Here is a 25910-nt window from a genome sequence, read left to right on the forward strand (position 1 = left end):
GTAGGCCTACACTTCAAATGCCATCAGACTCAGTAAATCAGTGCAAGTTAATTTCATATTGATTCACTGATGGACATACAATTTGCCGGGAAATATTGTAATAATTGCAAAAATTGTTCGTTCATTACATCACCAACCATAAAACTGAATATTGGGAATTTCTGGAAGCTGCACATATCCAATTAATACATTTTCACAATTAAAGTTTAATCATCCTTGCTAAATTGGTGGCACGTCGTTTCACATCATTCTTATTGACTGATCGCGTTTGACAAAAAAAAAAAAAAAAATCATTCTTTTGCGCCTCATACCGGCAAAACATCTCGGAATGGCTGGATGAATTTTTCATCAAAGTTTACATCAGATTTTGGTGTGGATCTTCAACCAAACCAAATCTGATCATGAATTAGGCCTATGTCAAACTGACGGAATAAGCGCTCATGCGCATTAATTTATCTTAATAAATTCTGGTCAAAATTAGTTTTTCCATTGAAATTAAGTGCTTAATCAAACCATTAACTTTTCTTTAATTAGGCAGTGGAGCCTAAATATTTAAGCACACCTGTTTCGCTACTGATAATTGCTTATTGAACCGGCAAGTGTTTCGGTTGAACACTGCACGGGTTTGCTGGCGTAAAACTTTTAATTTTTTGTAATCTATTGGCGCAATGGAGACAATCGCAGCATATAAAAGGCAACACTTCCACTGTGAGAAAAATGTTGTGGTTTCTATTTAGAGTAGTAGAATTTAGCGCGTAGCTGAGACGTAGCACAGTGAAAACGGGCGTTGACTCCTTTCCCACTAGTCAGACCACTTAATTGATTAACTTGATAGATCACGACAAAGGATGTTGTAAATGCCCGCTAGGCTTAAACTAATGTGCTCTCACCAGATTCATATATTTTCTTAATCCGTCAAGACTAGCTAAAGTGTTTTCCGTCGCTATATTTTCTTGACATTTATTGATAAAAGTTTATGCTACTTCGGGTAATGTCAACAACGCTTGACTAATAACTGCCAAAATATAAGTGTTTACTAATTTTGTCGCCTTATCCACACGCGTTTTTCGTCGAGATTCAGATAATTTATGTATCACTAAATTTAGCTTTGCCTAGGCCTTTACTCAACATGTCTTAGCAGGCGGCGACGTTCGTGACAATATCCTCGTGACTGAGCTACGTTCCAAATTTGCAGAGAGGACATGGAACGAGACAAGTCAACTTGTTCGAAGGTGCATGGTAAGCGTTATTGCAGGATTCACACGCAAAATGCCTGCACTGCAGGGCTCGGTGACACCCCCCCCCCCCCCCCAACAACCTTACTTATTTTGACCTTTTTTGTATCTGGAATTTCTATCTGAGGACAGTGACAATGCTTTTTTTGCTATGCTTTATAGTGCTCTGCAGAATATTCGGGATGAAAAGCAAATGTAAAAAAAAAAAAAAAGCATGTAGTCATGTAATCTTTAAAAAAAAAAAATATTGACCACTTTTGCCCCAGATGTGTTCATATTTCTGCAACCTCAAATAGCTCAAATCTTTATTTACTTATGTATTTAATAATTGACTTTTCGGCCTATTTCTTTCATCTCTACCCTGTATGCTTTCAGACAGCAGTCGTGGGTAAGTAATTTATGAGAACGTTTCACAGACCCTAATTGATACATATTTCTTCAACAACAAAATTGATTATTTTAAATGTGCAACAGTCTGCCATATGTAGAATGCTACATTAATCATTGCAGTAAAGACTACGTTGGACAATAAATTTTATGGCTGTCCCAATGCAGCATTGGCCCTTGGTTGAGTCTATTTGTGGTTGGTGAAATAATGCTTATATATTCATTGGCACCATCCAAATGGGATAACTTGTTCCCTTTACCCTACTAGATTATAATATTGATTTATGTGTTGTGTCCATCTTTCTTTCTTTAAAAAAATGTCTCAATCATCAATGCAGCTGGTTCAGAAATGAATAGCATATGCTAGTGGTTAGCATGGACCAGCTATTCATAGTAATCCAGGCTTGAAGCGGTATGTTCCTGAATGATATCTTGTCACTTTTACATCTACCAGGAATGAACAGGCTGGAGATTATTGAACATAAGATGCTGTGCTCAGTGGACTTAATGACTGGTCAATGAAGTCATACAATCTTTTTTACTACTTGTGTCTAAATGGTATCCAACATAACAGGATTTATCCCATATTTTAGTACATTTTAGTACGTTTTGAATTGGCCAGACTGATGTTGGACAGGTTTTTCACATTGAATGGGATGGAGGCCAGCAATTTGTTGCTGTGGCATCCTCCCACACAAATGACAGTGGGACTCCAGTACTGTGCTTGTGAGGGATTTAAGGGGGTGATGTTCCAAAAGTATCGGTTATCAGTTAGCCCTGAGACCACTTGTTTAGCCTCAGGCAGGGTGAGGCTGAGAAATACTGGTCTAGACTGCCCCATAGGAAGTCCAACTTGGCAGCAGTCAGTCTCTGGAGCTGGGGAGGAGACGGTCAGGGCTGATTCACTCATAAACAACTTAAACAACTGCAGGAGTGTGGAGGAGGAGCTGCAGCAGCTGGGACTGGGTTGTTGCTTAGATAGCAGCTTATCTGATACCATTTTGGGGAGGAAAAGTGCTTTGAGACTAGTTTTAACTGATAAAATCTTCATGTTTGGACTGCCTCTTGTTATCCTGGATAATTATAGCAACCAACCCCATCAATATGAAAAAGTAATTTTTGATGATGTTTTCCAGGACAAACCAAAAAGTGATTCCACATCAAATCAGCTGTTTTTGGGGTGTCTGGAGAGACTTCATGAAGCACTGAATGGTAAAAAAGAATGGTGTGAATGTATCATGCAGTTTTGTCCTTATTTGACACTAGAATGCTCTGCTGCATTATTGTTTTTTAAATGTTAGTGATGTAAGATGCAGTGAAAATGACAGAAATGTATACATTCAAATTCTAATCCAATATTCCCAAAAATACACCTTTTCAGTTATTACTTTTAGTGACAACAGCATGGAAATTTGGTTCCAGCAGATTGAAGGTGTAATAATTTTTAGTTTCTCCTCCAGTGTCCTCCTCGGCTGCAATGGTGTCCAGATTAGAGACGATTGCCAAACGGAGAGGGTGTGTAGCTCTATGAGACTACTCTACAGAGGCACAGGAATGATTAATGTTTTTGACCTCGAACACCCAGTGTTGATGTAACGGAGCAGGTGTTTTAATATTGAATCTGTGTGGATACACATCCATATTTAATTTATTCAATATAGTAGGATGTGTAATGGCCTTAGTTTTAATGTTTTCGTTTGCATGTTTTTAAAAATGCATACATTGCTCAGTGCTAGGTGGTGGTATTTTGTATAAAATGATGCAAAGCGAGAAACTCAAGTACCACATGGTGTAGCTATTCTGATGATGTGTCCACATGTTCTCTGTTTCCATCCCTCTCTGTGACCTCCTGAACCCTCTCAGGCTGGGGTCACACTTGAGCCCCACAGAGACGACCTGCTACCTGACCTCGGACATGTTTTACCTGGAGGTGATGCTGCTGCCGGGTGGGGGTGTGGAGGATGTCAAGGTGGCCCATCATGGCGAGGCCCCTGCGGTAATGACCAAGGTCACAGGGCTGTCACTGTCACAGTGGTGTGGCAGGAAAGTGACTTGAATGGCTACAGTGACTGGAATTTTCTATCTATTCTCATTTACTGTCACATATTAAATGTACTGTTGAAGTGTTGATGCAGAAATTATGCTTTGTTATTGAATATGGATCATTTAATTAGAAACTTAACTAATATTGGATTAATTTGATTGACAGTTTCAATATTATGGTATGTTTATTAAATGATGGCAGTGATCTGGTTGCCTTATGAGAAGGGTCAATGGAACTGGTATGGGTTTGAAAATGAATTTCATAGATGGGTTATTTCCAAAACTTATACTTACATAAAGCATTCCCACAGTACATCTTTAGCGATAGCAATGGACATGCCATCGACTAAGAGCTCATAAGTTTTTCTGTTTGTGTTTCAGTCTAGCAAGCCACTTCTTAAACTTCTCAGGTAAGGGAAAATGGTTGTATGTTATTGTGATGCAGTACCTTGTCATAGTTCTGGTTACCAGATGTTAATATTTAATTAAAATTTATCTAACATATCATTTGTACTGAACAGATCAAAACAATTTGAGGACTTTTCAATGAAACTGGGCTGCCTGTCCGCTCTCTACAACATACCTGGAGACAAGTACAATCTCATCCTTAAAGTATTTGTTGTAAATTTAATTAATTCAAAACAACATATAATGTGTGTTCTATCTTGTAGTGAAACAAAGGTAAAGGTATATGCTGCTCTTCAGCACCTGGAGAAAGATCTTATGAAGATATCCCAGTTGCCCAGGTGAGGGATTTTTCATTCATTTAAGAGACATCAAAAAAGAGAGATTTTTCTAATGTACATTCCCTGTTTACCACGGCTGTAATCATGCGGGGACTTAAATCTAAAGGACATTAACTTGGGTCTCCCTCTTGTGGACATTATTTGGAAATGCAATTCTGAAATACAAGTTTGTGCCTCCAGTTTCCAGCAAGAGCAACCATTGCCAAACACTTCATACTGTCTGGACCAAAGCTCATGTCCTCACTTTTGCATGACTGTTATTGTGGTTGCTAATATTCCAGAACTAAGAGTAATCTGAATTGCCTCATTGAATTAGGTCCTGGTTCAAAGAATGTTCTCTTCTCCCTTTCAGACCACTAATACACAGCAATCCTCATGTGGATGTGATCCTTAATGGAAGAATTGGGAAAGCTACTCCACGGAAAGAAGGTTCTGGAACAGAAAGGGGGCAAAGTATGGTATTGACAGTCTAAAACATGGGACTTGTGGAAATATGGATTTTTTTTTTGTTGTTGATGCAGGACATCCTCTGAGTCTTGAGTACTACATCAGCCCTTATGATCTACTGGCAGAGAATCCAAGTACAGGTATAGTTTGTGACTACTGACACAATGCCCTCTGTGCTTTTCTTTTGCCAAAGAGGAAATGCAGTGTCGTCATAGATCAGAATAGTGCTGCCTGTCCCTTTGTGTTGTAGGGAGCAGTGGGCGGGTGGCTCTGGTGACAGCGGGCGCCAGTGACTCCACACACAGGCTACAGAGAACATCCCTCATCCCTAAGCCCCCCCAGATCAACTTGCAAGGGTAACGACCATGCTGATATACAGAATCTGCCATCTGCCATTATGCAACCATGCTGATCAGGTGGGATAGGCGAATTCCCTACTAGTGACCCTGATCCTTTTAACCACTGATCACCTCCGCATCCCCCACCCAACCCCCACCCACCAAAAAAATCTAGGAAGCAGTATTATTAAAATGCCATATGTAACAGAATAGCCATTTCTGTGGTCAGTGCCATTGGTTTGCTTATGCAATGAACCATTTATTCAGAGGTAGAGCCATGGTACAGTTTTGTGGAAAAATTTTGATTTTGATCAAACTAGAATGAATTTGGTTGAATTAAGAAAATCGGTAGGCTCAGCATGGTAAATATGACATCACACTCAAGATGAGTATTGGAAAAATATGTTTCTCAGGGTCTTTCAAAACCAAACAAGTGGTCAAAATACAAACATTTGCAAGGCGAAAAAAATATTAGGAGACAGTCTCATTCTACTGCCATGTCTGCTGGGAATACTTAACCTGGAGAGGATTTCGCTTGTCTGTCTTTGCCATTGGATCAGTCTGGTCTTAGGTCATTCAGCAAGCGTCTTTCACCATTGCAGTCTCCCAGTGTTCAGTCCCATGGATGAGGTGACCAGTGAAGTCCTGCCCGCTTGTTTTTTCCTGAAGCCGCAACCACCTTTACCAATGCTGTCTTCCTTTATACACAAGATGCACCTCATCACTGGTGGGTGTCATTTCAAATGAAATTTGTTCAGTGTTACTTGGCTACGTCTGTTAATGAGCAAATAATTTCATGTTCCATTTGCAACAAGTGTTTTCTGCTCCAGGTTCCTCAACCTTTGAAAATGATCAGCTTGCCCATGTCCATTCTTTATTATTGTTTATTCTGATCCAAGGTCGGTTGCTAAGGGTATAAAGTTTAAACGCCATGTTTTGATGGCCAGTGTAATGCCATGCTAGCACTGGCTTGTAGACCTGTGTTTGCTAGCTGCTTTCTCTGTTCGGATTGATTTCCCATTATGAGTAATTTGTGGTGCTGTCTATTTCCCACTGCTTGATTGCAGAGACTGCCATGTGTGAGGCTGACCTGCAGTGGCTTCCCTTCCCTGAACTGTTGATGGGGACCAGTCTGAGAGAAAGCGTCTGCAATGCATCCTGGGAAGGGGACAATGCCCACTTCTTGGTGGTAGGTGGAAAAGGTGGAAAATATGAGTTCGGAGGCTTGCAGCAAAAACTTGTCTGCAGGATTTCTGGACTATTCTAGAATTTAACTAGTAAAACTGTGTTTACTGGACAGGGCTGTTTTACAAAACTTAATGTAATATTGAATGTATTGTTGAATATTCCCCCATCCATGCCAAGCCTCTTCCAGACAACCAGATGCATTGTTATGTGCTGTCTTGGGACTCATGGGGCATAGCAGCCCTGAAGGGGGCACTGGTGCACAGCATTCCCTTCACCCACCCCATCCATGTCCCCATGCTGTTGGAGCTGCTTAGACACCAGACTGTGTTCAACACCCTGCTGGCCAGCTGTATCAGCCCCCACCAGCCCCACCCAGGTAAGCAATGCCACTGTAGGAGATGTTCTGGAGAAGCTGCCACACTATAGTGTTTATGCTAAATAGCTGCTTCATGAAAAGGTCTGCATCGGGAAGAAATTACTGTTTATCTCAAACCCATTTGAATTCAGATGCCTTAAGCCATATAATTGAGTAATTCAGGACCACTGCACTGCTAGTTTGAGGTTATTACATTATACAATTTGGTTTTTAGCAGCCATTGACCTGGCATGTTTTGAATTGCATGGGAAGAGTATTTGGAAGAGGTTTCTATGCAGAGCATGGAGAATATCAAGATCTTTTATACGTAAAATATCTGTGTAAAAGTATAAGAGCTCCTTTTTTTTTACTGGCCATCACATAACATATCTCACAGGCTAAATATTATTTCATATGCACAATTACCAAAAGATGATAATTGTTTCAGGTGAAATTCCTGGTTTTTAATCTGATGTTATGCCAGATTTTTAAATTCTTCTGCTGAGTGTTTGGAAAAACTGAGAAATCCTGACCACAGACAGCCAGTGTGAAGGAAAGCTGGCAGTCCAGGCTGAAATGAAAGCTTGCCAGACCTCTTCCCTGCTGTGCATAGCACAGGGTGGGCACAACATGGCTCGCTCCAAATGAGTTAGAACTGAAATGGGTTTCACAGGGAGAACCAAGGACAGGGGCCCACTGATCTCTTGCCTAATGCATGAGGGCACAGATCTGGTCATGGAGTATTTTTTTTTTTTCGTCAGTTGAGCTTAACCCTTCCTCCCTCATGAGCTGCTGAAGATGTATGGTGACAGAAAAAACTCTGCAAGCCCTTGCAGTCCTGCATTAGCGGCTTTTATTTTCTCAGAAAACAAGAACCGAAGGCCTGCTGTGCCATGTACAGAGAGGTCATTACATACCAATGTATTGGTTAAAAACACAAAATTACCTGTGTTAATGCTCTGTCTATTTCAATTGCAGGTGTACCTTGAAAGAAGTAAATGTACTTTTAATTCATTCCTGGACATGTGAACTGAAAATGATACTTTGGTGTTGAACTAAAAGTCCCACTATTTCCTCAGAAATAGTGGGACTTTGTGGTGGCCCTGTTTGTATAATGCACCACAGTGTAAAAGTGAATAAAGCGCAGACCGCTGTGCTGACACCCCTGTCTGCAGGTTCAGAGTCTTCCCTACACTGTGAGGTCCGCGCAGAATCTGAGTCCAGCTTCTCTGTGTCTTTTCCCCTTCCTGACAGCAGCTGTCTTGGTGTGCGTGAGTATCGGAGCTTTGTGTGGTCAGCCCCCCCAGGGGAATGGATCCCATTCTGGCAGGTTGTGTACATTTTGATCTGTGACTGTTAGAGCTCAGGTGTAGGCCAGCAGAGGTGTTGGATTACCATTTCTAAGCATCATTCTCACACAACGTTGTGTGAGGGGACTGTGTTTTTGAGGAAATGGTGCACAGGACCAAATGCTTTTTTGAGTTCCGCTCTCGCACGCACAGATTGTCAACAGTCAACTGGACTGTGTTGTCTGTATTCTTACATAGTATTATGTTTCCTTCCATTTCACTCCATATGGTTCGCCAGTCTTGGTAAATGTAGCGGACTCTCGTCACATCAGTGGCAGGTTGTTTACCCCATGGACAACAGATTCCTCCATGGATGATTACATATCCCGAGTCCTGAAACGGTATGTAGCATTGACATAATGCCTTTACTATAGTTACATTATTAAACTGGTGCCAAAAATGCTGTATTGCAGCTTCTGAAGAATAGGTACTGATAGCAATTGCCAATTGCATGGATATAGTTTGGTTTTGTCCTCCTTGTCAATGATAGTATAACCAGACCACAGATGCATATGAAAAAAAACAACTGTGGTAGCAGTAGCTTTCTCAATCTTGTTTAATCTGTAGAACACCAACATTTGGTCTGTAGTTATGGAAATCAATAGTAAATGGATGATTTTTTTTTCTCCCAACTGATGTCTCCTTTCCTTTCTATGCAGATGCATGTCTGTTCCTCTGACCATGAGGGTGATCTGTAGGAGACTGGCTAAGAGGGAAGCCATGTTGTCATCAGCTGCAGCCGCTCCTACTGTAGCAGCTGGGAATAATGACACACCTGCTGCGCTCTCCTGCAATGAGGCATCTGAATGCGATGGCCCTGTTGTGGAGTTGGAGAGCGCTCACCATGGCCCTCCCTCTGCTGTCACCTCCCAGAATGCTGCTGCTGCTGCTGCAGACCCCTCCTCTGTGCCCATGTCCCCTGTTTGCTCTTACTATGTTATGTCTGTACCCCCTGCTGAGAGTGATGCAGATGCCAATACAGAACCTCGTTCCAACCCTTATCCCGGTACTCTTGCTGGTGTTTTTCCATCCTGGTCAACTAGTAACCCCCTCAGCATCTAAAATTGTTAAAGCTATTGGTCACATTAAATAATTAAACTAGATGTTTGTTGCTTAGATGTTAGTGTGTAAGCGTTTTGAGATTTTTCAGTTTTGAATAAAGTTTTAACTGCTGTGTAAGTATTTGGCTAGTAAAAAGGATTAAACCTACATTTAATAGATGAAGCCTTAAATTAAATTGGATTATTAAGTGGATTTGCAACACATTACTTTTTGGACAATATAGGGTTATGTGATCCAGGGGTATTTTCACTTCTAGTGGTCTGTTGCTTTCAATTCATTTCAGTAGTTTTAAATCTCAAATGTCCTTAGATAATAGTTATAGGACGGCTTAGTCTGGGGAAAAGGAAAAGGTCCAAGAGCATTTTAGTTAACGTGGTAAGTTAAGGCCAATACTGGGTGTATTGAATTGCATTTTACATAAAAACTCTGTGTAATGGCTTTTAAAAGCTCAAAAACCATTCCAAATCATTTTCTAAAATGCCTGTTTTATTTCCATTCATTTCCCCATCATAACTGAGTTCATTCACATGGTCCTTTTTGCAATTTTAAATGTGGTTTTATTTTCAAATACGGTCTCTAATGATGGGGTCTGGCCAGTTTCTCAGTATCTTTTAGTTATATTCTTTCCTCATGTTCTTTCCACACTACTTATCAAATACTGTCTGTACCCCCATTTTATCCCAGGCTATGATAGGTACATAAGGGCTTTTAATACTGGATAGTGCTGGATTATTTCTTTACTGGTTCTTTGGCATACCAACGTGTATCAGATGGAGTCTGTGTGTCCGCTCTGTTTGTGTAAACATGGGGCCCTGTTTTGAGATGAGGCAGACATTTCAAACTGTCTATTAATGGCGAAGTTGTATAAAGTCCACTGGCTCCCCGACGTGGCCTGTCATGCCTGAAAGGACTAATTACAGTGACCCCTCTTTGGACTCAAATCGGCATCAAGCTGGAGGGTTACAGACCAGCCGTTGGATGTGTACTCTGCTGGCATTTGATTCACCAACCCTCAAGAGATGAGCTGGACAACTTTACAAATTTCCAGGTTGTTTTATGTTGCTGTGACACTGTGGGAATAAGTTCTTTTCCCTTAATATTCCAAATGCCAAGATCATACAAAGCCAGACATTTGGATTTATTGACTTTGTACTTCATTGTAAATGAACACGTCTGGTTTGCTTCAGTACTTACTAGGATCGGAGTGTTCAGGCCTGGGGCTGATATATTTCATACTTTTTAATTGTGTGTGTGATTTTATGGAAACCCAAAAGCCACTCTTGATAAATTGCTTTGTTATTTCTCAATAGAAGCATTTAATTGCTGGATCTCAGGTGCGGGGTTACAAGTAAAAGACCTCTATGAATGTCAGATGAAACAAAAACATGTTTTGGATGTTAAATATTTTGCTGTCAGTTTGGTTTGGTAAGTTGCTCATTGAGGGGTTGCCATATCACTTTTTATGACCTTATTGCATAGGATATAGGTCATCTGATTTGAAACGGAGGCTGTTGAACACAGGTGTTGAGTTGATTTACACTTTTGAATATAAAGCCTGATCAAAAACAGGAACCAACGTGCCCCCATTATCAAAATAAAGCCTTCATGTCATCAGTGTGTTGGAGGCTAATCAGTACTCTGTGGCTCATTATGAAGGATATTCTGTTTACAGCAACCAGCTTCATTTATATATTGTACCTGCAGCAAATGCAAAATATTACTATCAAGAAAGCTCACTTTTGTTGAAGGTGCAGTGACATTTTATTGAATATACATTATACTGGTCATTTAATTATGCTGATCAACATTTGTCATTGAGGAATCTATTAGAAATGTCATTGGCTAGTGGTCAGTGTGGCCACCATAAGAGACGATACAAGCTGTCTGTTTGCAAAGCATGTTTTGCACCAGGTGGCAGATGCTGAAGGATTTTGACCTATTCATCTTGTAGATTCTGGATAAGGATGTGCCCATCTCAGATCCCTGTATTCCACACACCATCCCAGCTCATCCTACAAATTTTCATTGTGACCCAAATTTGATTAGTTGTGCGTCCATAGCATTATTTGAGGTTTCATATAAAATGGCAAATGGTCAAATAACTCCATTTCAGTTTGTTGGTGGAAGGGTGTTTTGCTCAGTATTCCAGTAATTCCTATTTCTATGCCTGTGCTTTTCTGCATCTATGAGATTCTGGTGAGGGACTGTCAGAACGCTTTCAGACATTTCCCTGCATTCCAAAGGGGCAGGAGAAGTTTGGCAGTCAAGATTTTGGGCCTTGGCGTCTGATCTCTCTAAAGTGGCACGCTAACAGTTGATAAGCACTATGCAAGCCAAACACTAAAAAAGTGAATGGCCTACCTTGTGGTTTCTGGAAAGCTTACCAATATTTTCAAGAATGTGTCAGCAGGATGTCTTTTCTGATTTTAAATGTGTTATAAGTGTTGACATTTGTATTGCATGGTGAATGACCCTCTTGTTTACCAAAAACAGAGAAGAGAAAAAATATATATGGCTGTGTAATGTCTACTGTGTTTTCAGCATGAAGACAGCACATATCAGAATGTGGGTTCTTACAGCTAAAACAATCTTTGAGTTCCAGAAAAGAGGAAAAGCCATCTTTAAAACAGAATCACATAGTCACAGAAGAGCAAAAACTGAGCCTCAAAAACAAGACATCATAGTAAACCTTCAGCAACGAAAAAATGTTGCACAGTTCAACAATATTGCTTTAGATACACTTGATAGGAGCATATATGTTCTATATATATATATCTGATCTTTCTAAAGAGACCCTCACCACTATAAGCCAACAAATTGGCATCAACAAAATAGAACAATAGAAACTTCAGGACTGGTGATCACTTTGATGAAACAATGACATGTGTCTATTCGCATTGGTCAGCAGAGTACAAAGGCAATAACAACTGATAATGAAAAACAGTTTAAGGAAGCAATCTGATGATTAAAAATACCCCCACTTGCTGTCTCTGGTTCCTGTTCACAGGGAACTCTTTTTGTCTGCAACCCTGACCCCAGGAAATGTTTCCGTTAATTTTGTTCTGCTGTTCACACAGAGCGTCTTAAGCACAGACTTCCTACAGGATAACCTTTTGGACAAACAAAAGGAACCTTGACAATAAAGCAGTTGCTGGATCAGAATCAATTGCAGCAGAATTTGACGGCAAGTGTCCATTTTTTTCTCCTATAAAGTTCAAACACATGGCCACAAAAACTGTTCACATCTGTGGAGTTCTGAATCCGCAGACCCCATAGACAATCTGAACATGATTAACCTCCTGGAATGAATGAGTGAGTTTAAGAGATCACAGACTGCATGAAAATGTCATTTTATTAATTAGCACAGTCCGCTACGGCACAGTGCAGTAAAGACTTGTGCAAGCCCAGCAGGAACTGTTAAGTATGAACAAGTAATTGAGCGAGATCTCCTGGAGATTATGATCAGTAGGAGAACAATTAGGTCACCTCAGAACAGGATTTCACCCCACTGTGTCAACGTTGTTTCAGTTTCAAGTAATATGTCCCTCCCCTATCAAGGCGTGCATTTTAGCATTTATTACGTACAGCAGTAACGGTACATTAGTGCTGAGGGAAAAATAAACCACAGAACACACAAATGTGTGTAGTTCTTGCTTAGCATTAATGGTGATGAGAAATCAAGGCCTCAGCACAAAAGCTGAGATGTAGGTGATGAAGCAGGGGTTGGTTGTCTTGGCATGAGATTTTAGCAGAAAATCTGATTCTTTGCAGTATGCACTGATCCCTATACAGTGTTATTTTATTTATTTATTTTTTTACAAAGAGGGATGAGAAAAGGTAAGAGGGTATTCAAATAAAATAAAAACACAGTACAAATGTTACTGCTGGATTTGAAGGAAATATGTTATTGTTCTGCCTCCAGAATCTAAATTATATCAAACTGCATTTAATATTACAGCTATGAACCCTTTACCGCAGTATGGACAGTGGAAGCAGTATGACACAACCCTCCAATAAATAAAACATGAAAAAAAAAGCAATAACGCAGTGCTGGATACTGAGCTGGAAATAACAGTATGATACTTGAACGCGACGACCAGCAGAGGGCTTAGATTGGCAAAATGTGCCAATGGCACTGAATCGGATCGGTTTGACAGCACAGATTTTTCAGATTCCGATTTATCAGAATCCATGCCGTGTATATGCGACGTCAAAAGAAGAATGCAGGGATCCTGTCAGCAACTCAAATAAATCACAAAAGTCTGACACCACTCTCTACGTCACCTTCACCGCACAAAACCGTGGTTTAAATCTGAGAAGTAGAACTGCATGTGATTTTGGCTTAAGATATTTACATATATGCTTTCCAAATTTTTATGACAATGGATTACATATTTTAGGTCGATCCATCCGTTTTAACTTGAATTTGTCCGAACCACATTAAGCGTAAACATACTGTACATAAGCTACCTAATTACCAACATCTTATACTCATTTGCGTGAAAACACAGCACTGCTTTCAAGTGACCGGTTTAATCGAAGCGTGTAGGTTGCGGTTTTTGCACAGTTCACGCCCATATCTGACTGTTAATCGTATCAACGAAAAAATGTTTCGATTTTATTAATATCCTGTGTGGTTTACTGTCTTAATGTCACCTCTCACACATACTCAAAACGCATGCCATTCTCCAAATAATTCTTGCAAACAACTATAAATGTGTGGATTACGTTATTTTCAGCGGTAAAACAAGTGATGAGACAGCCGAATTAATGTATTTTTCATTCATGTATTCATTCATTCATGTATTTTGTAGTAATCAGGTAGTGTTTACTTTTTAAAAAAAAAATGTTCTTTATGGTTGCGGTCTCTTTAAATCTGAATTCTACAGTCTTTCCCTATGAGAGATTGACATGTACGACGGGTGGGAGGTTTCTGAGACTAACCAAGCCTTAGCTGTTTCAGACAGACCCTCGGAGTGAACGCTACCTGATAGCCCGAGCCGTGGAGCAATACAATAGTCTACTGGTTTCTTGGAGAGAATGGATGGGTCTTGAAGTGATTTTACGAACGGTTTTAAATTATTTGAAAACCACCTTCAGTAGGTGCTCTGTATGTTTTCTGATGTAACGCAACGGAGTTGTGGATTACCGGTATTGTACATGAAAAATGTGACAAACAAAAGTTTTAAATCTCTGTTTTGCGAGGATTGCATAATGCTGGAACAACTCTTTTTCCCGTTATCCCGTTAAAGCCTGCAATGAGGTTTTGAAGGAACGGCTCCTGCGTCAGTTTCTCGTGGAAAGGAGTTTGATTGTTACACCGTTTTCTTTATTCCTTGCCCCGACGCCGTCTTGTCTTGCTGGGATTATTTTTATTTTATGGATACCCTGAGGTTGTGTGGATAGATTATGCATTCTCCAGGATGGGTGCGAACAATGGGAAACAGTATGGAAGTGAGGGTAAGTGCACCTCAATTTAGCAAATCTGGTTCTGAGACAGTGCGCTATTATGTCTAATAAATGCTGAACAGTTTGATTGCAAAGCACGCGTTCCCCCATGTATTCTGTTATGTATTTCTGTGTGGTAGTCTGACTTTTCCTTCTGTTTGTTGACGACCTTCTAGGACGGTAGAAAACAGCGTCCCCGGGTTCCTTTTAAAAAAATACGTGCTTATCAAAATATGCAGTCCTTCACCAGCCTATTGATGGTAGCTTGTAAGTCAGAAGCGCAGTCTGTAAAGAAATATTCAGATCTTTAAAAGTACTTTAATCTTATTGACATTTGATATTGCTTGGATTTTATACTGTAAGTCTATTTCTGTTGGACAAAGGGTTATACATCACATTGAAATAGACAAATCCAGTAGGTCATTGACTGAAATGACTAATGCTGGACATAGTTGTTTTGGTCAGTGTTTTACACCAGGAATTCATTTGTGTATGAAAACTTATGTGGACTGAAGGAGAGGACTGTACATCCACGTGTGCGAATATCTGTCCCTGATGAGGTTGTGTCCATGAGTGCACACACACACACACACACACACACACACACACACACACACACTTTAATGGTCTGGCTCTGCAGGTAGTTTTAGTATTTCCCTAAGAGGATGCTGAATTTGTGCAATTAAGGTATGTGTGAAAACCATGTTATCACTGGTAGTGATGCCTGTTGAAGCATGCTTCAGATTCACTTGATGGTGTGTGTGTGTGTATTGTACTCTTACCTCTGAATGAGCCCAGCTTAAGATCACACAGTACAATTATAGCTACATTTTCCTGAGGGTTTCCTCCATTATCAAACTATGTCATACATGCTGTCCACAGATTTTACTGCAGCGTCTCTCTGAAAACACCCCAGTTAAGTTGCTTCATTTTTAACTTACTTTTTCACATTTCGGTCATTCTGTATGAAATTGGACTGACTGATGATGCTTGAGATTTTCCTAAAAGTTGGCTCAAAACCTTGTATGGTCCATATTCAAGCGTAGACACAATTTTCTACTTTATGTCACAGTTTTTTGATATGATATGATTAATTGAACCTAATTTATCATTTTTGTGACAATCATTTTACATTATGGTATATGGTATAAGCACAGGAAATTTAAGAGTTGGAACCTTTCTGTTTTCAGAGACATTGGCAATCCTGTAAACTGATTATTGCATCACTGGGAACACATGATGGAGTTCTCAAGCACAACAGTTGTGTAGCCTTATCCATATACTCTTCATACATGTGATAAGATTTCTGATATTCAAAGGCCTGCAGTTGTCAATATTGGTTCCCACACATCTCAAGAATATTATCAATGCTTGCATAGGGGAGTGACTATGCCGGTCTAGCTGGATAAAGGAAGCTCACTTTTCCCTCCGATGTGTTCTGGAAAACCTCCAGCACACAGCCAAGCCACCATTTTCCATCATATTCTACTGTAAATAAATCCCCAATGCCTTGGAAATCTGGCTTTTCTGGGCTAACAGTAGCCACCCAGGAAATCTTGGGTGAAAATCTTTTTGAATAGGTATTGAATGCAGCAATGAATACAGGCTTTAGCTAATACCTTAGCATTTAGCTGTCTAATTTCTGTTTTAGGCTATGGTAAATCTTTCCTACTTTTCACTTTTTCAGTGTAACATATTATGGCTGTCTCACAAATTTATACCTGAGATGTTAAGATAAACTTTAGTGTAGACATCGAGTGTTGATACCAATGACTGCTCCTTGACAGTCTATGCTGGTCATTTGTTGCATTTTTTTATTTAAAGGCCTGCATTCTGATTGGTAATCTGCTTTCATTGTATTAATGAAATTAACATGACTTCTGATATGGTTGTCGCAGACAGCAAATGGCGTTACACAGGCCAGGAATCTACTGATCAAATCTTATTTTAATCATTGAAATAATTGCTTTTTAATAATTGTGTGCTGTACAATGTATCCTTTAGGACAAATTCAACTTTTTACACATGCATATTGCTACTTTACACATGACACAGACAGACAGTTTCAGATTACACCTAACTGATAGCTCCCATATACAGTTTAATTTGACTTTTAGGAATGTGTAATGATGAGTTTTAAATGTTCAACAAATATTAATAATAATACAAATAAGGCACATTGTCTGCTTTTACCCAATCCTACCTTTTCTCACAAAATACAGCCTCTCATATAGAACTTAAGTAGAGAGCAGAGTTATTTTTGCATTTTGTATCAGTGATGGGGTGCATTTGGTATATTCTCTCAAAAATAATATATAGTAGGCTCTATACTTTTCCACATTGGGCTTTGTTTTTCCTGTGTGGTGAAAAATATGGAAAGGACATCTTTTACATCAGCAACAGAAAAATCAGTAAGTGTCAGTGAGGGAGAGTTAACGCAGCATACACCCCAGTGCTAGCGCAGCCTGTTAGCAGCAGCAGGGCACCTGTAAATTAAATTCAGGAGCACTGCTTCATGCTGCAGGGCCTAAGAAACACTCGACGGCCTCAGTTAAGGAACAGTGCTTCCCTACTCCTCTTTGTATTGAGGTTTAAGGTTTGAAAGCTGTTGTGAAGGACCACGTCAGATTCATACATACATACTCAGTTAACTTCTTGGGAGCTTTTTGAAGGACAAAATTCTCAAAATGCGCATAATTCTGGATGTTACTGGATGTTACAGACAAAACTTGCTACCACCATTATTGTCTAAATAATGCTTATCTTTCATATAAATTAAGAACTCTAAGTTGTTAACATTTTATAAATTGCAGCATTATAATGCATTCTGTTGTGTGCACTTCAATAGCTTGATGTAGGGAGCTGACAAAGTTCTTTTGGTACTGGCAGAACAGCAATCAAGACTAGCACTGCACAGAGATCCACAAGCCCTGAGGCTGCAGACTCCTGGACCTCTTGTCTGGGTTTGATGCTTAGTTTGACCTCCTCTGCGTTTCTGCTTAGCTCAGCAGTTCAGGGCTCCAGCATCTCGTTTGGGCTTTAAACGGACCTTTTTATCAGACCACTCCCATTCTGGGATGGTTCATTCATAGTTTTAGCCATGCTCATGATCCATGTAGGAAAAGGTAGCTGAAGAACATGTGTTAAGTCTTGTGTTTTTATCCATCAGTCTTTACATTCTGCACATAACCGTGAAGTAGATTTGCTCCTAAGACAACAAAATCATCCTGTCTTCACTCATTTACGTATGCACCCCCAGCAATAATTGATTTACTTTTTGTATCAGGCATACCATTGATTCAAATTCATCTCTGAAATCATGTAGCCTGTTCTCTCTACAAGTGTATTTAAACAGAGAAACTTACAGAGGGGAGTCTAGACTAGAGTATGTTTGATATCTCCTTTCCATTAGTGTAATGATGGGAAAAACTTACAACAGCTACATTGTGTTTCTGGCTATTGTACGCAATGTCATTAATTCAAACCTACAATGGAGTGTAACCTTCACCGACTCCAACCATGGTCTGGGCTGTAGGGAAATAATACCAGATAAGTTATAGGACCATACATTTAATTGTATGTTCCCACTTGGCAGGATTGTACAATACTGAGGACACATGAAAACAAAACCATGACTTTTTTCTAAATTTCCTAGTATGGTACACTAGTGGAAGAACTGGTGGACTCCTGAATAGAGTTGTATTAGTCCCTTGTGTGAGCGTCCAGGGTTTATGCACACAGAGCTAATCATGTCTCTCGTCACAGAGCTGTGTTTTGTGGTCACAGAGGTCATGAGTTTGATTCCTGTGCAGACCACTAATGAGGGTTCTATGGTTTGTTTTAGAGCAGTTGCGTAATAGATTGCTTCAAGGACCCCAGTGCTGTGCGTCTCAGTCTCAATATGTCACAAATTCAAACCCATACATTTGAACTCTGCCAATATCCTTATTGCATGGACATTGTCAAGAATATTAAATTAGTGTTTGTCAGTATGTCAGTAGCACTTGTGAAATATAGAAACCTTTAGTAATTGGTTTCCCAATAACTTGGTTGTATTGCAGGTTTGGATATTATGTGGTTGGATATGAAGGGCTGTTATTCCTTGGAAGCAGCCTAATACTAAAGTTGCCTTAAACAGTGGTAAATTGAATCACTCCCTTATTTTCATCAGAAGACAGATTAAATCAAATCCTCTTTAAATAAAGCAGCCCATAATTATATCAGCTTTACAATTGTTGTTTGTGGGTGGCTCGGAGGATTGATATAATTAAGACTTGTCATTGTGATATCCTGTTTTTCACCAGAATCTGGAATCATTGATGAAATGATGACACATTAATGAAATCTACTTCATCAATCATCATCCCCTTAAGAATAGAAATGCCCATTCCCATGTTAGTCTCAGAAGAGCAGCAGCTCCCTTGAGCTGAGTCAGTCAGACTCTTGTATTTTACCCACACTGTGTACACAACAATATCATGATATAAATACAAAGTACCAAAGGCAGAAATAAAAGCACAAATGCTTGATACCTGAGGATGTGAAGGATTTGCGAAATGTAGCCTATGTAAAGGTTTTACTTTATATGTGTTTAAAGTAGGGACCACAAGGTACATCCCTGCTGGGACAGCTGGCTTTTCCACACTCTTGGTGAAATGAAAGGATGTAGGATTCTGAGGAGACATGATTCATTAAACTACATTAACAACACCTTACCAGTATGGTTACAAAGCAGACCACTACAAACTCCTCTGGAGTTGGGGAAGTCTTTGCTTGAGTATGTAACCAGCTGCATCATGCTTTAAAGCATGTAGCAGGCATTTCATTGTAATTAGTTTATGGGCAGCCAAACTTGCACTAAGCTGACAGCAATCAGTGGTTTGGTGTCCATGCTTTACTGTTGACTTTTATTAAATCTAACTGCTCATGCTGTATCTGTTATTCATCGGGTTTGCTTTTTATTCTGTATGAATCTGATGTTTGATGTTTCTTTGAAGAAACAGTGCTGAGGGGAAACCTCGATGCATGCTTTCTGAAAAGCAATCGTGCTTGGTAATGCGCAGTTAGCAGCAACAGGAATGGAGTGCACTGGTTCTCCATGGTATCTGCCTGTGAGAAATCCTTTTATAAATGCAAAGCTAAGACGATGCTAAACTAGAGAGGCCTGTGCTTTTAAAGTTATTTCTCATTGTCCCAGCTGGAGTAAGGTTTCATGGAGAAATGCCAAGGCTTTCTGTCAGCCATGCAGACAGAGGGATTAATAGAGTCATGACTTCATACCGTACGTGATGAAATGGAGGATTATGGGAAGGGCATGGAGGGGGGGGGGGGGGGGGGGGTGGGGGTTATTGGCACAGTACCTGGTGGCTGCACAGCTGCTGAGGATCCCTCCCTATTGTGGTCTTAAGAAAAAAAAATACAAAAAGCCAAGAGAGGTGAAGGGGAGTGCAAAGCGGAGTGATGAAGAGAGCAGGGCTATGAGAAGATGTGAAAAGCCATTAAAATCAACACCAGGTATTTAAATCACTGCAAAGCACTCTAGATATTTATTGATTCATTGGGTTCTGTGTTGGAAGTGGGGAGTCGTAGCTGTTGGGCTCTCACCAGTGTGCAGGATGTTTTCAGGTTCAGCAAGCTTCAGTAGAATAATTAAGGTGTGTAACAAACTTGCAGGGGGTGCCTGGTGTTCCAGCTTGTGTTTTAATGGTTCCTTGGGGTAACATATGCCTTGCCAGGTGGAAGTAAGAACATACTAGAAAGCAGCATTTTAACTCTGTGCAAAAGAAATAGGGAGTGTTAAGAGCAGAGTAACACTTATAGCTCCAGGAATTTCCAAGCACTGCCTCATTGGAAAAGGGCCGATCCATGTATCTTGGTAGGTTCAAAAATGTGCCTGTAAGAACAGCTCCATCAGGCTATCATGTGTTTCGACTAGACTAGCAAATCCAGGGGGATTCATTTTTATTAAGAAGTACAGCCTGGGGAAAAAAAAACAATAAAATAAACAAAAATGTGATTGATTTGCCTTTGACCTGCTGTTTTCTCTAGATTTTTCCCAGTTTAAAAGTTCTGGTCTGCAAAATTTAACTTAAAACTTAAGCTTAAATGAACAAGTTAACAAGAAAGGAACGTCTCTGTTTGTGACTTGATTATACCATCCACTGAAGTGGCTCTAGGCATGTGCCTCAGATAGGGATTGTATTTTTTATTTGTTGTTGTTGTTTTTTTTTCGGAATTGATTTGTAAATATATTAATTTTTCAGGTGATGTGTTGGGAGTTCATTCTAGACCATGTCTCTTACTGGATTGTTTTCCAAGTTGCTACATTAACAAAATGTTACTGTTGCTTGGATTTAAATGGGCATTTGGACAACATATGAATCAATTTTGAATTGAGCCCTGAATCCCTTTGTTTAACATGTTGTCCTAGCATCCGCTCATAACAGATTTTCACGATAAATGTCCTGTCAGCTTTAATATTCCTGCTGGCAAAATGTATTGCTCCCGAGTTTTTCACAGAGGGCTTTATTTTAGGACATCTTGTGCCTTCAGACTTTTAATTGTTAACAGAATATTTTCAGAAGATTCAACCAAAGCACAGCATTGTGAAAAAAAAAAGTTCTGAGTCATTTAACTGACAATATATAATGCTGTTCACCTGGAAAACATATTCTACTACTCTGATGACCAATAAAACATACAGTATTTAACTGTTTACACCTTCACAAAGTTAATGTTATATTTGGACTATATCTTGAAGTAGCTACACATTGAAAAATTTACAGTTGGCAATCAGGAGCTGGTCTGTAAATCTCCCATAGTGGGATTTCCATCCAAATGAGTCTTCTGCAAAGGGACCTGAATTGTTCCGAGATAACAATGAACTGAATCAAAAATGAAAAACAAACAGTGGAAAACACTCCTAACGCATTATGTAAACACAGGACAAGAAGCCCATTCTTGTAAGTTATTATCCAGAAGTCTCGACAAGCAATCCTTCAAGCAGCTGGACTGTTTTCATGACCGTGTTCCCCCAAAACGTGTCAACGGCATTCGATGATTTTAGCTTAACCAGATGCGTTACGGGATGAGTACGGTATGCAAAACCCACATCTTCTGTCTCCGGTTTCAATTGCTCTGGCAATCAAAGAAACCTCCCACATCTCCACGGAGGAAGAAAGAAGAGGAAACAGGTTTAAAGAAAATGAACAGGTCAGCAGGCCATTTTCAGAATATGGATGGCTTCAAAACACGGATGGTTTCTGTGACAGGACTGTTTGGGTGCTGGTTCTGAACAAAAACAGAGCAGGAATAAAGAGGGAAACGTCTTAGTGTACACCAAGGGTTTGCGAAGGCAAAATAAGTGCAGAAAAGTACAAAATCACAGTTGGACGTGCCCCAAGCAGCTGTGGTACAGGGCAAATAGGAGGCCAGAGCAGGTCTGGAATTTGAGAATGCAGCTTGTATACAGGGTTATTTCTAACAACAATAACAAGAGCAGGGACGGCAGAAAAGACGCTGTTGCTGTCTTGACTAGGATCGACACAGTGGTTTTGGTGCATCAGTCTCCTTTATGTCCTCATATCCTTATGGCTTGTTAAAAGTGTAGTAGTAGACTGTTTGCACAGCCGCACACAGCTAATGTTAGACAACAACACTACAGCAAAATCAGAATGGGCATTCAAGGCAAGAGACATGAAGACATTAAAGTAAACTGTGTATGACTCCATTTCCATTTGTTACATGGTATGTTTTCATATACTCCCCACAGTGTTCCGCTATCATGGTCACAGTGGCATTATCAGTATGTAGTTGGTTTGAAATGGGGCCAATTCAACTGGATGGGATTTAGTCAACTTTACAATCATTGCACACATATCAAAGGCCCATGTTCATTCTAATTATATGGGACTACAATAGTGCCCCAGTGGACTAATCATTAAACAGTTTTATATGTGTGGTCATTTTTCTCCATGATGTCTCAGCTCAGTGCAATTGAACTTGCAATTGTAACTTTACAAATTGTGGTCACCGTGCTCACACCTTGGTATTTTTGAACCCACATTTGCATAGCCCTGTTGTGTAATGCAGGTAAAATGAATGATTCAATTCTCAGGTTAATTATGAATCATAAACCCAGACCTTCATCCACACTGTACCCTGATTGCATGTGTTTGTGTATTGAAATTAATGTTTTACATTTTTTTTGTTGCATTAATTTTCTTTGTGTTGAATTTACGAAAAGGAGAGTTCAGACGCATTAATAACCCAGTTTCTTCCTGCCACATCTGACAGATGAATTAAAATCAACTATACCTCATATTTCCAACATCTAGATGTTTTAACACAGAGGCTTCATGGCTCATGACAGAGTCTTAATAAGAATCATGCAGTAAGTTTCCATCAGTGTACAGTATGTGCATCCTACCTTTGTCTCATGCTTTCAATCAACTGTCGCCAACTTTCATGATACACAGAGAGTGTCATTTTGAAACAGGTCAGTTCTGAACTGTTCAAGGCTCTGTGCCAACGCACATAATATTATCCACCTGTCACACTCTCCTCCTTAGAACAAAAAACAAGAGTGCGCACTACCACCATCTTTAACAGCTGACAAATCAGTGCGAACCTTGAATAACTTCTTCCTTGTCCCATAGATATAGTCACCAAGTTTTGTCTAAAATCTTTTAGCTGTCCTAATAAATCTGTATTGCAGCTACAAATGTGTACAATTAGTTACAACTCCTAAGAAATTAAACATGACATCAGTTTCAGTTCTGAAAAATACATTTTTGGGATTAATATGAAAATGGATTATTAAGGAAAGCCCTCATTATATCAAGAACAGAAATTTGGTTAATCATCCAATGTATGTGTGTGTGTGTGTGTGTGTGTGTGTGTGTGTGTGTGTGTGTGTGTGTATGTGTTCGTGTGTGTGTGTGTTTGTGGAGGGAGGATTGGAGTGTGTAAACAGTTGGGTCCCACGTGTAGATGCAAAATGTGGCAGCAAAATAAAGATTTGTGTGTGTGTGTGCGTGTGTGCATCTGTTTAGGGTAGGGGATGTTGTGAGGAATGCATATTTTAACACATCAAGGTCCAGGCATAAGAGTTACGTAAAACTGGGTGTCAGCTGAGCTTTACCTTGGATTTTGGTGTTGTGTGCTCTCTGTGCTGCTGCTGTGAGATGAACATGGACTTCCTCACTAGGCCCTATTTGTGTGGCTGTATTGAGACAAGTCTGACACAGAGAGACAGAATTTGCTCACCTCAGGAATGCTCTACACATCTCCATGCAGACTACTCCCTCATAATGATATCGATATATAGCAAACACCTGTGCAGTTAGAACAGGGGTTATATTTATTCCGTTTGCTGGGCAGATCCTGCTAGGTTAATATGACCCTTGGTTTAGAAACCTGTCATTTGTGAATGACTTTGTTTTTAATGTAATGTTCATTCATTTTACATTTTAATGCCCACGTGATCAGTGAGGACTAACTGTGGAATGAACAGCATTCATCTGTGCATTTATGTATGATCTACATTTACAACTTAGCCTGTCTGTATCAAAAAGTAAGTGTACATTTGTCCAAGGTATAGAGATTGTGGTGCTGAAGAGGACTTACAGCTGTCAGTGTTTAGACAGTGTGCAAAAACCATAAGGGTTCCGACTAGGATGGATAGGTACAGAGCAGAAACTGTGGAACAAATGCTCAAGGCAGTAAGGTAAAATTGCCATGGTCTGCTTAGACTACATCTGGAATAATGAGCACCACTGTCCTCAGCGTACTATGGAAAACATTTACTACATGCAGGGGCAGGGACCATGTAAGTCAAATGCACATGTGACTGATAAGATTTCCAATTTAAATGACTGGTGGATCACATGCATATTTTTTGATGATGCCCCATCCCTGACATGGGACCAAACCATCAGCATGGTGTGAACGTTTAGAGTACCTTTCTATTCAGGATACTCTCATATATCAGCTGCTTCACTGATCACTGTGAAAATACACTACAATTTTGAAGGTTGAAGATTTTATTATTGGAAAAAAATGACATTATTTGAAAAATTGGAGAAATACCCCCCAAAATTAAATTGTCAACTCATCACGAATGGCAGACATCGTACATGGTGGATTTCACGTGGAACAAAGTTGTGAAGGTTACATTGAGTACCTGCTATAGCACATCATTGGATATGCACTGAACCATCCCTTTTTTGTTCCTGGAAGGGATCGACAGCTGACCTTAAAGGAGAGCCTGTTTACTGTACAAAGCAAGAGGATTCAGATGGAGACTGGTAAAGATAGGACTGCAGGGTCAACTAACAGCATTCAGTAACAGCAGACCCTGCTGAAGTTCTACGCAGCTAAGCTGGAGACTATGACTCACTTGTGTGGACTGCAGAAGGAATGGTAATTCAATGACTTCATCTCCAAACCTTGTGCTGTAGTAATGATACAGTGGACACACCCCATGTGAGTTATACAGCTACAGTGGTTCTTACAGTGAACCACTAAAACTGCCTTAATTGCTGGTTAAAACTGAAAATGGCAGGTCTGGTGAGCTTGGTTTTAACATGGCAATTATTAACATGAGGTGTGAAAAAGACCCCACCGCTCTTACTGTGCCAACAATGACCTTCGGGCCCAAGTTAAAAGTGCTCTTTAAATTAAACTTAAATAGTGCCATAGTTGTGTAATTTCAGTGCCTTTTTCTTTAGTTTCTTTCAAGCCTCGATGTGAGACTGTCCTACATATGTGTGCATGGGTATGTTTTGTGAGTATATGTGACACTGTGGTGCATGAAAATATCTCAGATCTTCTGGGCAAAGCCACTGACCTCTCGTCCACAAAGCCACTTGTGGCCTGTATTTAAGACCTGACTAGGGAAAGAAGTGCCATAAACAACCCCTCCAAAAATGTGCAAGGTTACGGCTTGGCTTGTCCTATAGAGTAAAACTCTACTGCTTGACATCAGCAGCTTTCCTGTGAGAAGAAAACAGCTATAACAAAACACTTTGCAAACCATCAGAGTTCACTTTCCAAGACCTGCAACATTCATTTCTACATTTGTAATGTGTCTACGTCTGTCTCTTATTTTTAACTTTTTTTTTAGTGAAGGTAAAAGGTAGAGGTAGCAAAAGGTAGAGGTGTTGAGGAGATGTGTAAAATCTTCATTTTTGTAAGAATGGACAGGAACTCAGTAAATTAGATAAATTAACATTTTCCCAAATGGAAAAGGGTTTGCCCTGTCGTGTAATCTCACCTTCTAGAAGGAAACTTCAGTGATAAAACGGAGTCAG

The 25910-nt window shown here is 39.9% G+C and overlaps 2 protein-coding genes across 2 annotated transcripts in view; both read left to right on the forward strand.

Annotated features, from left to right (window-relative positions):
• Window positions 1–668: 668 nt before the first annotated feature.
• On the forward strand, window positions 669–9150 carry zgc:111976 (uncharacterized protein LOC553663 homolog). Its single transcript, XM_036553854.1, has 17 exons — window positions 669–708; window positions 1142–1239; window positions 2759–2834; window positions 3083–3137; window positions 3486–3618; window positions 4047–4075; window positions 4187–4258; window positions 4337–4411; window positions 4764–4840; window positions 4933–5007; window positions 5109–5214; window positions 5799–5923; window positions 6264–6385; window positions 6562–6760; window positions 7915–8010; window positions 8390–8429; window positions 8748–9150. The coding sequence occupies exons 1-17, from the start codon at window positions 669–671 to the stop codon at window positions 9148–9150; spliced, it is 1821 nt and encodes a 606-aa protein (XP_036409747.1).
• Window positions 9151–14191: 5041 nt separating this feature from the next.
• The window catches only part of LOC118773456 (F-box/LRR-repeat protein 7-like), a 68306-nt gene continuing 56587 nt past the window's right edge, over window positions 14192–25910 (forward strand). The window contains exon 1 of the mRNA XM_036522392.1: window positions 14192–14610. Coding sequence (XP_036378285.1) covers window positions 14574–14610 — 37 coding nt within the window. The 5' untranslated portion in view covers window positions 14192–14573. The remainder of the gene's footprint in view (window positions 14611–25910) is intronic.

The sequence above is a fragment of the Megalops cyprinoides genome, chromosome 2 (assembly GCF_013368585.1).
Source record: "Megalops cyprinoides isolate fMegCyp1 chromosome 2, fMegCyp1.pri, whole genome shotgun sequence".
In the NCBI taxonomy this organism is placed as follows: domain Eukaryota; kingdom Metazoa; phylum Chordata; class Actinopteri; order Elopiformes; family Megalopidae; genus Megalops; species Megalops cyprinoides.